This window comes from Arvicanthis niloticus, chromosome 4 (assembly GCF_011762505.2).
Source record: "Arvicanthis niloticus isolate mArvNil1 chromosome 4, mArvNil1.pat.X, whole genome shotgun sequence".
Classification (NCBI taxonomy): domain Eukaryota; kingdom Metazoa; phylum Chordata; class Mammalia; order Rodentia; family Muridae; genus Arvicanthis; species Arvicanthis niloticus.
Genome location: NC_047661.1, coordinates 47,462,929 through 47,477,543, shown reverse-complemented (window position 1 = coordinate 47,477,543; position 14,615 = coordinate 47,462,929). Strand labels below are relative to the sequence as shown.

Here is a 14,615-nt window from a genome sequence, read left to right as displayed (position 1 = left end):
GCTTTGTTTCATTTTTGAAGATATTATATAGCTCTGACTGGCTTGGAATCAGTCTGACTCTCTATTCAGAGATCCACCTGTCTTTGTCTCCAGAGTGCCTATCCCAACACACTTATCAAAAACATGCTGTGAAAATACCTTGCTTTGGTGACGTTACAAATATTAAGATGTATCCAAATTCATAAGTGTTATATAGGTCCAAGGTTAAGGTACTTTTCCTCAAGAAATTAAGCCTTAGCAAAATAACAATCCCAAACCTTTGTACTGAGGCAAGGAGATTTTTTTTTTCCTCCCTAGAGGATATCTCAGAGGATTGAGCTAGAATAAAAAGATCATTGGGAGGACAGAGAAGCAGAAGGATCAATTGTTTCACCGTCGACCTCAGCAGTTTGGGACTCTTAGTGTGGACGTAAAAGCCACAGCTCTTATCTTAAAGGGAATAAAAGATGGTTTATTCTGGAGCCATTTTGATTGAACAGATTTAGGTTATCCCAAATTCTGTGTAAAGATGAGAGCTGTGTTTTTTTCGCTGACACGGGGATAGTTACTTTCCCTCCGTTCTATCTAACTACAGAAACCATTTAAGACTAGACTCCCCAGTGCAATGAAATCGCCCGTGTATTGTCCTCACCCTAAAATCTATTTTTGGAACTAGGGATTTTCCAGATTACTGTAAACCCGGCGAAGTGAGGTCAGGGCCGGGCATGCATTTCTAAGGCTACACTCCGGACACCTACGCGCACTAGGAGCTTTCCGGAAAACCCAGCGCTGAAACTGTGAAGCTGCCCTGTTTAGAGTCACTTGGTTACACACCGGTGACGCCGACGGCCGGACTCTCCCCAACACGCAGACCGCGCAGGGGGATCCGGGGCCGACTCACCAGGCCAGATTACTGATCATCCGGTGCCTAAAGGTATTACCAACCCTGAGCCGCCAGCACCCGGCCCTGCCCATCCCATCCCCTCCGCCCCGAGCGACCGAAGCGCGGAGGAACTCGTTGGCGCGCGCCAGGGGTGGGGTAGGGAGTGGCGGCGTGGTGACGTCAGGGCGGAAGCGCACGCTGCGTGCAGCGGCCTGGAAGCCGGCGGTCACGGGAATATCCGTCGCGCCGAGGACGCTGGTTAGTCTCGCTTTGGGTTCCGGCTGCGTCGGGCGTGCGTGTAGCTCGCTGGAACTATGGCGTCCGGGCCTCACCCGACCTCGACCGCTGCCGCCGCCTCCGCCTCATCCGCCGCCCCGAGCGCGGGCGGCTCCAGCTCCGGCACGACGACCACCACGACGACTACGACCGGAGGGATCCTGATTGGCGACCGCCTGTACTCGGAGGTGTCGCTTACCATCGACCACTCGCTGATTCCGGAGGAGCGGCTCTCGCCCACCCCGTCCATGCAGGACGGCCTCGACCTGCCCAGCGAGACGGACCTGCGCATCTTGGGCTGCGAGCTCATCCAGGCCGCCGGCATTCTCCTCCGGCTGCCGCAGGTGAGAACCCCGGTTGGCTGCCGGCTTCGCCGCCGCGGCCAGGTTTCTCCGGAGCCTGCGCCGGGCGTCGGCGGGAGCTCGGGCGGGCAAGGGTGGGGGGTGCGGGGGCCGGCGGCGCCGCGCGGCCCGGCCGGGGCGGGGGAAGGGAAGCGAGCGGCCGCACAAAATGGCGGCGGCGCCTAGTGCGGGCCCGCCTGACCCCGGCGCTTCCGTTCTCCTCTCTTGTCTGCAGGTGGCGATGGCTACGGGGCAGGTGTTGTTTCATCGTTTTTTCTACTCCAAGTCTTTCGTCAAACACAGTTTCGAGGTAAGCGCGGCGGAGGCGGACGAGAAGGGATTTCTTCTTCTGGAAGCGGGAAGGAAGGGGTAGTAACCAGCTCTTCCAGAAAGGGAGTGGCTTAGGCCTTTGTACCTAGTTCCCACCCATAAGGAAATGGGGCCCTTAGAACACGTTTCAAGAACTAGAAAATGGATCCCCAGTTCACGTGCTCTGTTACCAAGAGCTACATTTTCAGGCCATTGCAGAACTCTTGTTAAGAGTTAGCTTGATTCTGGCCCCAAATTACGAGCAGTTGAGCAGTAAAACGTAAGAGCTAGTAAGCCCCTGGTCTAGAGATGTCCGCTCCGATTTTATTTCGCGAAAAGCCTCGTTGTATCCTAGAGTTGTTTTGTTGTTGTTTTTGTAAAGAATAAATTAGTTATGCCAGCCTGCTGTGACCCACACACTTACACAGGCAGCCTCTGATCTACAGAGCGAGTTCCTGGACTTATCTCGTAAAACAACAAATAGAATAAGTTTGTTAGACTTTGGGCAGGGCTGTTTCAGTTTAACTTTATACTTCACTTTTGTCTTCTGGGCTCTTTCAGATTGTTGCCATGGCCTGTATTAATCTTGCATCAAAAATCGAAGAAGCGCCAAGAAGAATAAGAGATGTGATTAATGTATTTCACCACCTCCGCCAGTTAAGAGGAAAAAGGTAAGATTGGCCTATTGAACATAGTGTCTCTTGCTACTGCTGTACTGTGCACCAATCATCAAGTCAAAACATCTTTTCCCCCCTTCAAGTCAGTATGGATGCAAAAGAAAGCTGACATTAGGTGTTGAAATCCACATAGGAACATTTAAACCTTAAAAACTGTTCCATTAACCAGCTATCTGAAGTTTGTAGAGGCAGTTGCATTTGTGGACAATCCTAGCAGTGCTGTGAAGCCGGTCCCTTGGCTTAAGATTAAACAAGAAAGGGAGTACGGTTGGCTCAAGTGGGAGTGTATTCTGTAAGTTGTTTTCCCCTCCCCTCTCTGGAAAACTGAAGGCTGGACATGTAAGCTCTGTAGTTCAAGTTAATATTGTGGCAAAGTTCCGTGTAGGTTGTTTTCTGCTTGGAGTCCCAGTTTCTTCATCATTGAGGTTGGCTTTTGTTAGAGTACTTCTCAACATTGAACTACGATATATCGAATAATGCCGGATCTGAAAGAACTGGAGGATGATAAAGTTTGAAGTCAAAGGGATTGAACAGGTATTTTTTTGGTCAGATATAGTCTCAGTGAGTGCATTAGAAAAATAACTCATTGAGTTGCCTTCAGATAGAGCTTTTTATTTGATCTTGTAAGAAAATACAGCCTGAAACAGTATCTTTTAGGTGTAGTGATAACCTGGTAACTTTACGTGGGCCTATGTGTTCATCTACAGCAGTGCCAGAGTTTGTTGCAGGACTCCCTGCTCTAGGACATGATGGATATTCATGGTGTAGATAATTTCTGAGAAATTGTGAGTTTGAGAGGACATTAGCTGTGAGAAGATGAGTTGTTTTGGGAGTTGGGTGTTGCTTAGACCTAATGAGTATCATACATAGGTAGTCTTCATTGTGGAAGCCATAAGCTGGTGGTAGTGGAAGTAGCCAGTTAAGCAAATATTAGGTGAGGTTGAAATGTGTATCACAGTCAATTTTTATAGCATTTTTTCTCTATTATTCAGCCCCATCTTTTTTAAGTGTGCCCAGATGCAATTTCTTCTGTTTGAAAACATTTTTAGTTCTTTGTGAAGAAAGTTGAAAAATGGGGAAATTTCAAACTGGTGTTTAGTATGTTCTGAGCTTTTCTACTTGTATTTTAGATTACATGGCTGATTTTTTTTTTTTTTCAGGGTGTTTTTACAAAACACTGAAATAATAGAATTCATATTTTTAGTGAAAGGACTCTGCTTTAAAGGAACATTTTCTAATAGTATGAGTTGTTGAGCCAACTATAATCACATGATCTTTTGGTCTTTTTCTGTGGGACTTCACTTTCCTTCCTAGGTGTCAGAATAGGATCATCTTATCTATAAAACTTCAAAATCTAAAATAATCCAATCTGACTGACTTGTGTTGGATGTGACTTCATTTTTGGTCATCGTTAAAGAGATTGATTTTATTTCAATGTTGCAAGTTTGATTATAGCATGAAATTCTTAAAGAAGTTAATTGCATGGAAGCCCCCCCCCCCCCTTTAAAAGCAGGATATAAGTGTTTCTATGCATATTACAAGTTTACTCAGACATGTAACTTGTATATGTTATTAACTTCAACTCTTTTTTCCCTTGCAACCGACTATACAGCGACCAGCTACATTTACCAAAGCCTGGGTGATGTGGAGTGGTACATAGAGATGAAGCTGTCGTCATGGCAACAGTGAGTGAAGTATCGAAATCCCCAAGGAGAAGCCAGTGTTCTGAGAATAGGTCACTGGAATCGGGGACTAACAGGTTGGCCACTGGTGAACCATTTAGAAAAAAAACAAACAAAACAAAAAAAACTCCTGTTTCTTGTTATAAGCTTTTGTCTTTGCTGTCCAAGTTATTGAAACTAGTTTTAAAGGGTGGTGGGGTTTCTTGGTTTTTGTTTCCTTTTTTTTTTTTTTTTTTTCTTTTTCTTTTTTGCCTAGGGTATGGTTAGAAAGTATTTATAAATGTTATACTTCAATTAGTTTGTCTTGAATTTAATTTAGTCTAATTTGTGCAAATTAACTAGTTTATTCTATGGCCTTGACAATTACAAGGGGTACAGTAATGTAGCCTTAAAGTCATTGTTTTTAGTCGTGGCTACATAGAGCTAGTAAAATCAACTGTTCGAAGAAAAAAAAAACAGTAAGTACCACTTCGGTCCTCAATTTGAGATAATTGACTTACCCTCCCATTAGTTTTTTATATTTTGGTAATTCTTTAGAACAGCTAAATTCAGAGGAAAGTTAGAGCTATTTGTATCTGCAGTTTACAGATAAAACTTGATGTTTCTATATATTTCCCAATATATTAAGGGTCCTTTTTTTTTTTTTTTTAAGAAGTCTGTGTTCGTATCTTTTAAGGTGTCTGTTACAAGAAGATAAACTTGTAGAAGATTTAACTCCTTTTATTGGTGACTGTTTATGCTATTTGCAATGCATAAAACCTTCAGTTTGTTGACGTTGAAAGAATGTTCCTATTTACTTTTAAATAAGCATTAGAAATTGCTATGTTGAGTAGCAGTCTTCTGGGTATTAGCCTCTGGTTTATAGTGTACTTGCTTTTTTTTTTTTTTTGTTAAATTTATTTGTTTCACTTGAGTACATTGTTGCTACTTTCAGACACACCAGAAGAGGGTGTCAGATCCCTTTACAGATAGTTGTGAGCCACCATGTGGTTGCTGGGAATTGAATTCAGGACCTCTGAAAGAGCAGTCAGTGCTCTTAACCACTGAGCCATCTCTCCAGCCCCCTAGTGTACTTCCTTGAACTACTTTCAGAGTATTGGTCCTTGTAACTCATGAGTGAGACCAACCATGCTTGAATACCCTCAGGTCTAAATGTTTGTAATTAATGTGTGTTTCAGGCATACTACAGAAAGTAACTATCATATAAATTCCTAATAACTGGAGACCAACATTTCCTAAAGACTGAAATTTGTTTTCAAATAAGTTAATGAACAAAAAGTTGAGTAATAAAGAACCTTTCAAAGGTGGAGTTTGGTAGTCTTGAGTGTTACTACCTATTCCTGAGTTCTCTGAATGAGGATTTTTCCCCTTAGTGTATAGTGCCACCTCCATTTTGTTGATCAATGATGCTTACCTGATTGGGAAGAAATTCTAACAAGCCTTGATTGAACTTAACTGTGTCACTAAAGATATTCCTAATTGAAAACTTTGTTAATATAAAAAGCGTTTCTTTAAATGCTTTTTCAGAATCTTACTGATTTATGGAGATATTTTTCTGGTTTCATCATATGGTATAAAATGTTAAGGTAGTTGTTAATTTTGTATTCATTCAGCCTGCCTTGATTTGAGGTAAAATAAATTCTGAACAAAATGAAGACATTTTACAGAGCTATTGGTGGCAAGACTGACCCAGAACTTAGATGGTTGAATTGTAGTAAGATCGTTAAAGTTGAGAGGTTTGGAATTTAAGACTGAAGGTCTCTATGTAGTAGCTCAAGGTATCCAGTAATTTATGATCCTTGTGCTAACACACTTCACTCCTGGGATTAAACAAAGCCTGTACCTTTATAGCTTCTTAAGAATTCTGATGAGGTGGGGAATGTGTATGTGGTAAATCTAAGACACTTTAAGCAAAGTGATGAATCCTTAAAGTTGGCACCAGTTGGTAGCCATAGTTGAAACAAATGTTGTTTGCAAATTTTATTACAATTTTAAAATAATTTCATTAAGCAGTTTTCTTAGTAAGATATGGTATAAACTTTAATGTATGAAGAAACAGAACTCTGCTTTCGTGAACTGTTTGTATATCGATTCTATTTATTTATTTATTTATTTATTTATTTTGAAGAAGGCATCAAATCCAATTACAGATGGTTGTGAGCCACCATGTGGTTGCTGGGAATTGAACTCATGGCCTCTAGAAGAGCAGCCAGTGCTCTTAACCGCTGAGCCATCTCTCCAGCCCCTGTATATTGATTTTTTAATGGTGCTGTTTTACTATCTGGATTTAAGGAGTTAAGAGCCAAGCTGTGTACAAATAAAATACTGGAGGCTCTTTGACTCCCAATACCAGTTGAAGGAGGACCTTCTAATTAGTCTGTATTAGGATTGTCTCCAAATTTTTTTAGAATGCATATAAATCCTGAAAAATCACGAACCCTTACTTGGCATCATTGGAGTTTTCTTCCATACATGGGTTGGTCCCCTTCAAGTTAAATTTGACTTTTTTTTCCTAAAGTGCAGTTTGAAGCTATCTTGATAACATTGATTCAAAACAGGCCATTTCGTACACTTTTTGAAGCTGTAATTAAAATTGAACTTAATGAAATTTTCCGTCATTTGTTATTTATGATGTTAACTTCTGTCAGCTATTAATAGTTTAGAACAAAGTTAACAGAATAACTAAATGAGTTTTGTTTTTAACATACCTGTTTTTTTCTGATAGCCTGTTACCAGGGAGGCAGTTAATGTACTTCATTTCAGATTTTTTTCAGTCTTGAGTTAACTCAGGTTTGCCTCAGCTCACCTGATGGAGTGGAGGATGCCTTGAACTCTTATCTCCAAGTCCCTCTACCCCAACCCCTCCAAAGTGCTGGGATTATGAGGTGAGCCACTACTCCTGGCTCAGTATTACAGGTTAGATTGTTTTATTACCTTTAAGTGGATATAAAATAGGTTGGGTTTTTTTTTTTTTTTGTTGTTGTTGTTGTTTTTATTTTTTGAAAAGGTTGTATTTGGTAGTATATTCTCCTAAGAGTATAAGACTTGGCAACTTGGATGAAAATGAATCAAGTATTTGCGAAAGTATTACAATGTTACTCTGACCATATATTTATTGTACAATATTTAATAAAAATGTACATCTTGCTGGTTAGAGGTAAGAGGTCAAAAACATGGTAAATTTGATAGGTTACATTAACGTTACTAAACTGGCAGATTGTAGGAAAAGCCAGACCTTGGTCGCACTTGCCTCTGGCATGACTCATGACTGGCTTCAGGATGAGCTCTATAGCAAGACTTCATTTATTTATTTATTTATTTATTTATTTATTTATTTATTTTAAAGGAAATTTACACACAGGATGATTTGGGTATTTAGCTTTTAGTTTTTTATATATATGAGTGGTTAGATATCCCTTCCTTCCCCCACAACTCTAGGGATATCTCTCACAGGTCTCAGATATGGTCTTTGAGTCTTAATTCCTTCTCTGTGGCTTTAAAATCAATCTTACAGGAACTACATTAACCAAGTTATCTAACTCACTTTTTAACCTAACCTAATTTTAGAGGTTTATTGGCAGTTGAGCTGACTTGTTTTTGCTGGGGATGAGGCAGTGTTAATTAAGGAATTAAATATTCTTAAAATATTTGTTTATAGCATGTTAATTACAAAAGAAAAGTCAGAATTATCTACTTTTTGTTTTCATTTTCTTAGCTTTTATTTTGACCAAACATTTTAGCAAAGGGTTTATTCAATTTTTAAAAAATTTTTGTTCATGTTAGAACTTAATAGTAAATCTTTTCAAGAGTACATTAGTCCTTGTCATTGGAAGGCTGGTAAGGTTTGTGCCAGTAATATTCATTATTGAAGTTGTGTGTAAGTTTAAGAGGAAAAAGTCACAGATCTAAGAGCATGTGAGTGAGTTTAAGTTGTGTTAGGTTTTTTTTTTCCTTAAGTTGTATTAGGTTTTAGGAGCTTTGTGTAGCTAAATATAGTTAGCATAACTTGGACAGCATAAGATTAATGCTTTAACTTGTTAGCAGGAGTTTAAAAAGCTGGTTTCTGTTGCCAATAGTTGGTTGGAAGGGAAAATGGAGATGCCACAAATAAAATTTTTTGGATGTGCAAAACAGTTTTGATTTTATTTCTTACAAACTATAGGACTCCAAGCCCCCTGATCCTTGATCAGAACTACATTAACACCAAAAATCAAGTTATCAAGGCAGAGAGGAGGGTGCTAAAGGAGTTGGGATTTTGTGTTCATGTCAAGCATCCCCATAAGGTGAGTTGTAAAGTGCAGACATTACAGTTCGTAAGTATTAGGGCTTTTTCTGAAATCTTGAATTCAATGTGGAGAGTTAACCTGAGTTTTCAAAAGCTTTCTTTTGGATGTTATTTGTAAGTAAAATGGGACTCAGAATAGGCTTTATTCTTGTGAAAGTGGATACTCTTTGTGTTTAAATTCTAGTTTTTCCTCCTAACAAGCTCATGTGGGATTCTTCATGGAAGGAATGAATTGTACATATCTGTGGAACCTGGCACATATAAATTATTGAAAGTGGTAGCTGTTTACTGTAAACCATTAAATTCATATCACTCTTCTAAGCAGTAGTTGTAAGAATTGGAAATGAGATAGCTAGCTCTGCTGTTAGCCAGATGGCATTAATGGGCTGATATCTTCAACTTCTAACATACATGATAATGTAGGTCCAGGAACAGCTGTCATAAACTTAGTAATTATGTGCACTTGTGTCTTGCTGGGAACCACTTATGCAAGGCAAGCACTGTATTACTGAGATGTGTAGCTTTTTAAGACATTTCAGTATTCTACTCTTTACTACAGAAATTACTTGGTGTTCTAGAAAATACCATGGCCATTGTGTATTCAACATAAAGTTTACCTTTTTTGATGAATAACCTGAAAAATCAGAAAATGGTTATTAACCACTTCTAGAAGCATGTTTTTTAAAAATTGAGTAATAGCCAACACTGAGTCTCAAGTATGTTTTAAGTTGATGTATGTTTATAAGAATTGTAACTAACATTTTTCAGTTGCTTTATTTATTGAACTAACTCTGCCTTGAAAGAACCATCAATATGCTAAATAATTTTTTTTCTTCCTTGTCCTCAGATCATTGTAATGTATTTACAAGTCTTAGAATGTGAACGTAACCAAACCCTGGTTCAAACTGCCTGGTAAGTTCCTTTTTTACATTTCTTCTTTAGTCAGGAAAACAGAAGCAGAAATAAAGTAAGTTTCATTTTTCTCTTTCCAAAATAATGAAATAAGTTTGTTTTGGGGCATTTTGTGGTTTTTTGTTTTTTGTTTTTTAACCAAAAGGTAAATAATGCTTATTTCTGCTTCCTGTTTTCTTGGCTTGACTAATTACTTTTAATGGAGAACTCAATTTAACTTTGTTCTTTTTTCTACTCTTTAATTAAAGGGTAGTCCATGATGGTAAGTCATAGAACCCTCTGCACTTCAGCCCATGACCTCAGGATGGCCTGATTGGCTAGCCTGCTCTCCAGCCAATCCAGTGCAAGCTCTCATCCGAGATTCACTGAAGTGGTCCATATCCATCTGGCAGCATCTTCTAGTTCTGTCGGGGTGTCAAAAGGATTTGTATATTGCTTCTAGAAGTAACTATGCATCATGCCTATGTATTAATTTAATGTATACCTGTAACTATCAAAATGAATATTTCATTTTTGATAGATTGTTGTCCAGCCATTATGAATTGGTTTTTTTTTTTTTTTTAATTGGGTTCAATTAAATTTCTACTTGCAGTGTGTATAGCATCCTTTCTACCACAGGAGGCTGAGGCTACCTTACACTTGTAGCCATTTTTTAGGTTTCTCCAGCTATTGAGCTGTTACAGGCAGTGATATAAGAAGCAATTTTAAAAAGAGAAGTTAATGTTATTTAAGTATTTTTGACCTTGAACCTTTGAGGGAGGCTAAGCAAGGAAATTGTGGTTTAGTCATAAATGATTTATGTAACTGCTGGTAAACACACATTAAATAATTCTGGATTTTTCAGAAATGTCTTTTTATGACTGCCATGCTCCTCTTGGATTCAGTAGATACTGAATTGTAACATTTGAAAAGCCACATTGCTTTATAAAATGCATGAGGTTTTTAATGTGTTCTGTGCGGCAAATACGGTAATGAATAAAAGCATTTGATAGAAATAATCCACTTAATTTCCAGCTCAGGCTTTTCAGCAAATTGTAAAGTTTTCTAGTTAAGAAATTTCGTGGGAAAGTTTCACTAGAGATTTCTAAGTTTATTTACTTGAACTTAGGTCATTGCTTTTATTTATACTTAATTGCACAAAGGTATATTAAGGCCATTGCTATTTATTGTTCACTTCTCTACCTAGTTTTTTGGAAGTGTCTTTTTTTTTTTTATAAGTCATTTGGTGGGTTCTTACTAAAAATGCCTTTTAACCCCTGTTCATAGTATTTCTAAAGAACTTGATTGACACTGCTTTTCATTATGGATAAAGGAGAGATGGTCAGTAACTAAGGCTTGAAGTATTGTTGGGAGTGGTGAATTCTGAACTTATGTCAGAAATGACTTTCAAAGCATTGCTTTTTATAACATGTTAAAAAAAGAAGGCTTTGGGGATAAGATCTATATGAGTAATGTAGAATTATTTAAAGTGCTGTAGGGGAACAGTTAGAAACTGACATGGTACAATTTAAAGATATGAATATAATGAGAAGAAAAAAGAATGAAGTAGATTGAGTCTCCAATTTTATGTGTACTTCAGGAGAATTGGTTTGCTTATGAACTAAGCTTACAGCTGAAATGTTTTTCAGGAATTATATGAATGACAGTCTTCGAACCAATGTTTTTGTTCGATTTCAACCAGAGACAATAGCGTGTGCTTGTATCTACCTTGCAGCTAGAGCACTTCAAGTAAGTATTTAGCCTGCTGTGTTTTGCAGAGTAAATTCCCAGAGTCTTTGTTACTTCTGAGAAAGCATACCTTTGAACCATTCTTTTGTTTAGATTCCGTTACCAACTCGGCCCCATTGGTTTCTTCTGTTTGGTACTACAGAAGAGGAGATTCAGGAAATCTGCATAGAGACACTTAGACTTTATACCAGGAAAAAGGTAATTTCAATCACTCTGGTTGGTGCTGGTGTCATTTTCAGGAGTCTGACTGCTATAAAAGGGAATACTAACTAACTCATTTTCATCCAACAGCCTAACTATGAATTGCTGGAAAAAGAAGTAGAAAAAAGAAAAGTAGCCTTACAGGAAGCCAAGTTAAAAGCAAAGGGATTGAATCTTGATGGAACTCCAGCCCTTTCAACTCTTGGTGGATTTTCTCCAGCCTCTAAACCATGTAAGATACACTCAGAATTAAATAAAATGTGGGCACTGGAAGTATATCCTCCTTAGAAAGTTTAAGAAATTGTTACTGCTGTATGTATTGAGTTTTTTTGTTTTGTTTTGTTTTGTTTTTGTTGTTTGGTTTGGTGACAAATCAGCTTAAGGGTAATACGTATAGTGCATTTAGGTTGTGTAGGAAACTTCTCCTCAGCTAAATCGTGTTTTAATATGTCCTTACCATTAAAAGCATCACCAAGAGAAGTAAAAGCTGAAGAGAAATCACCAGTCTCCGTTAATGTGAAGACAGTCAAAAAAGAACCTGAGGAGAGACAGCAGGCTTCAAAAAGCCCTTATAATGGGTAAGTATGTATACATCAAGCAAAGCTTTAGCACTCAGTGTTACAGCTTTGTTACAGTTGTTACACCTCTGGAAACAGTATAACAAATATTGCCTGCAAAAATTTTTTTTAAGGGTAAGAAAAGACAGCAAGAGAAGCAGAAACAGCAGAAGTGCTAGTAGATCAAGATCAAGAACCAGGTCACGCTCTAGATCACACACCCCAAGAAGACAGTAAGTAATGAATCCTGGGTGGTACAGGCTTAGGACCCTTAAAAATTAGCGTGGGATTCCCCCCCCCCCCCCAGCTAGGAATAAGTATTTCAAGGTTTTGTTGTGTTTTGAGCAAGTTTTAGTATATAGCACCTAATTTGGTAGGATTACAAGCATGCTTAACATGAGCTCATAGAGAAAAAAACCTTAAAGATATACTCCAGATGTATGTAGTGTTTTAGTTGTATGTGATTTTTAATTTTTAAACATGCATAGGTGTAGTTATGTACAGAAGTTGGAAGATTTGTAAAAGGCAGTTTGCTCTTTCACTATGTGGGTCCCAGGGACTTTAGGCTTGCCAGTAGGCTCCTTTACCTGATGAGCCATCTCACTGACTCTAGTTGTGTGCCTTAATAACATTTTGTTCATTCTTGTCATGTGTCTTGTCCCCCTTTGCAATTTTTTGAAATGTCCAGAAAATGTGGTTTGTGTGTGAGAGGGTGTTATTATAATATGAAAAATTCCTTATCTCCAATTTGTTAGAAATGTGAATAATATTCCTCCACTAATGCTGTATTACACAGTCTAAGACTCTTCCAGTCAGTTTTGTTAACAGATTGTAGATTTCTTGTGATACTTCAGGCACTTTTGAGCATATGAGAGATACTCAGTGAAAAACCATGTAGTTTCAGGACACATTGGTGATAGACTTTACTAGAATAGGATGTTTTATCTAACAAAGCTTCATTTGAGAAGTTGGGATGGGGAGATTGAGGAACATGGTCAGTTCAAACTTAAATCATTACTCATAGCTGAACTTATTAATGAACAACAGTTATTGATCTGTTGTCAGTAGACACTGATCCTAAACTTGAAATTTTTATTGTTTTAAGTTATAATAATAGGCGAAGTCGATCTGGAACATACAGCTCAAGATCAAGAAGCAGGTCTCGCAGTCACAGTGAAAGCCCTCGAAGACATCATAATCATGGTTCTCCTCACCTTAAGGCCAAACATACCAGAGAAGATTTAAAAAGTTCAAATAGACACGGTCATAAAAGGAAAAAATCTCGGTCTCGATCTCAGAGCAAGACTCGGGATCACTCAGATGTTACCAAGAAACACAGGCATGAAAGGGGACATCACAGAGACAGGCGTGAAAGATCTCGCTCCTTTGAGAGGTCTCATAAAGGCAAGCACCATGGTGGCAGTCGCTCAGGACATGGCAGGCATAGGCGCTGACTTTCATCCTCTGGCACTGCATCGGTTCCTGGTGTTGTCCACATGCAGTATGATGTATGGACTCAATCAAAACAAAAAGCAAACTGATTAGGAATTGATTTATTAAAATTGTCTAGGTTTCTAGAAACACTGAGGACATTTTCTTTGGAAAAGAACTATGTTAAGGTTTTTTGCACATTAAAATGCCCTAGCAGTATCTAATTGAAAACCATGGTCAGGTTCAATTGTACTTTATTATAGTTGTGTATTGTTTATTGCTATAAGAACTGGAGCGTGAATTCTGTAAAAATGTATCTTATTTTTATACAGATAAAACTTGCAGACACTGTTCTATTTAAGTGGTTATTTGTTTAAATGATGGTGAATACTTTCTTAACACTGGTTTGTCTGCATGTGTAAAGATTTTTACAAGGAAATAAAATGCAAATCTTGTTTTTCTAAACTGCTTCAAATATCTTATTTAAATTGTCAAGCAAAATATTTATGGTAGATAACTGATTTTTTGCAGAGGTGTGGTTTGGGATAATTAAAATGTCTGACCTACATTATATGGTCATTGTATATATAGAAAAAGCAAATAGAAATGGCATGATACTGTTAACCACTAAAATGCAAAACCCAATTTGAACTTAATGTATCAGAAGATAATTTTGAATGAAACTTAGTTATTTGTAATGTGAATTTACCAATTGAACAAACCAAAGCTACAGCATAATGCTAAGACACAACTATGGGAGTTTGGAGTGCTGTAGCATGACTGACGCTGGTGCAGCTTAATCTTGGAATGTTAACTTAATGAAGTCATAAAGTACAAATTGATCACAAAGGAGAGGATATCTGGGTTATGTTCAAACATCAAAATATTGAGTGCTGTGTATATAAAAGGTGTGATCAGAAGATAATCTTGTATAGTCAGTTCTGTGGGCTGCAGTCAGTTAGGTACATGTCACCACCAGGTGGCAAGCACATTTACTCTCTGAACCACCTCACTAGCTTCTACATAATTTCAAAAACTTGTGTTTTTTGAGACATTGTTTGTCTATAGCTCTTGCTGGCCTAGAACTCAAAAGAGATTTACCCACAAATAAACAAAAACCCAGAAAGATCAGCTGTCCGCCATGCAGTGGTGGCACATGCCTTTAATCCCAGCTTGGGAGTCAGGCAGGGAGATTTCTGAATTTGAGGCCAGCTTGGTCTACAGACTGAGTTCAGGACAGCCAGGGCTACACAGAGAAACCCTGTCTCGATCCCCACACACACAAAAGCTGCAAATTGGCCAGCATCTAAAACTGGGTAAGACAGACTTGGAAGGTAGGAATGTAGATAAAAGC

The 14,615-nt window shown here is 38.5% G+C and overlaps 1 protein-coding gene across 4 annotated transcripts; it reads left to right on the top strand.

Moving 5' to 3' along the window:
- The first annotated feature begins 1,062 nt into the window (after window positions 1–1,062).
- Window positions 1,063–13,726, top strand: Ccnl1 (cyclin L1). Of its 4 annotated transcripts, none has more exons than XM_034499867.2 (11): window positions 1,063–1,482; window positions 1,715–1,789; window positions 2,350–2,459; window positions 8,310–8,430; window positions 9,280–9,344; window positions 10,973–11,072; window positions 11,166–11,270; window positions 11,364–11,505; window positions 11,740–11,851; window positions 11,965–12,063; window positions 12,936–13,726. In XM_034499867.2, the coding sequence occupies exons 1-11, from the start codon at window positions 1,177–1,179 to the stop codon at window positions 13,282–13,284; spliced, it is 1,584 nt and encodes a 527-aa protein (XP_034355758.1). In that variant the 5' UTR covers window positions 1,063–1,176; the 3' UTR covers window positions 13,285–13,726. The 4 variants fall into 4 exon arrangements, 3 of the variants coding, with proteins under 3 accessions (XP_034355758.1, XP_076788595.1, XP_076788594.1); XR_004606606.2 differs by having other exon boundaries at window positions 1,082–1,482; window positions 9,593–11,072; XM_076932480.1 differs by lacking the exons at window positions 1,063–1,482; window positions 1,715–1,789 and adding an exon at window positions 4,078–4,150.
- Window positions 13,727–14,615: the final 889 nt, after the last annotated feature.

Excerpts from the sequence above, each read along its gene's own strand:
- Ccnl1 (XM_034499867.2), top strand. The coding sequence starts at position 1,177 with ATGGCGTCCGGGCCTCACCCGACCTCGACCGCTGCCGCCGCCTCCGCC. Across the intron at positions 11,271-11,363 it reads GACTTTATACCAGGAAAAAG|CCTAACTATGAATTGCTGGA; the intron begins GTAATTTCAATC and ends TTCATCCAACAG. Across the intron at positions 11,852-11,964 it reads TCAAAAAGCCCTTATAATGG|GGTAAGAAAAGACAGCAAGA; the intron begins GTAAGTATGTAT and ends ATTTTTTTTAAG.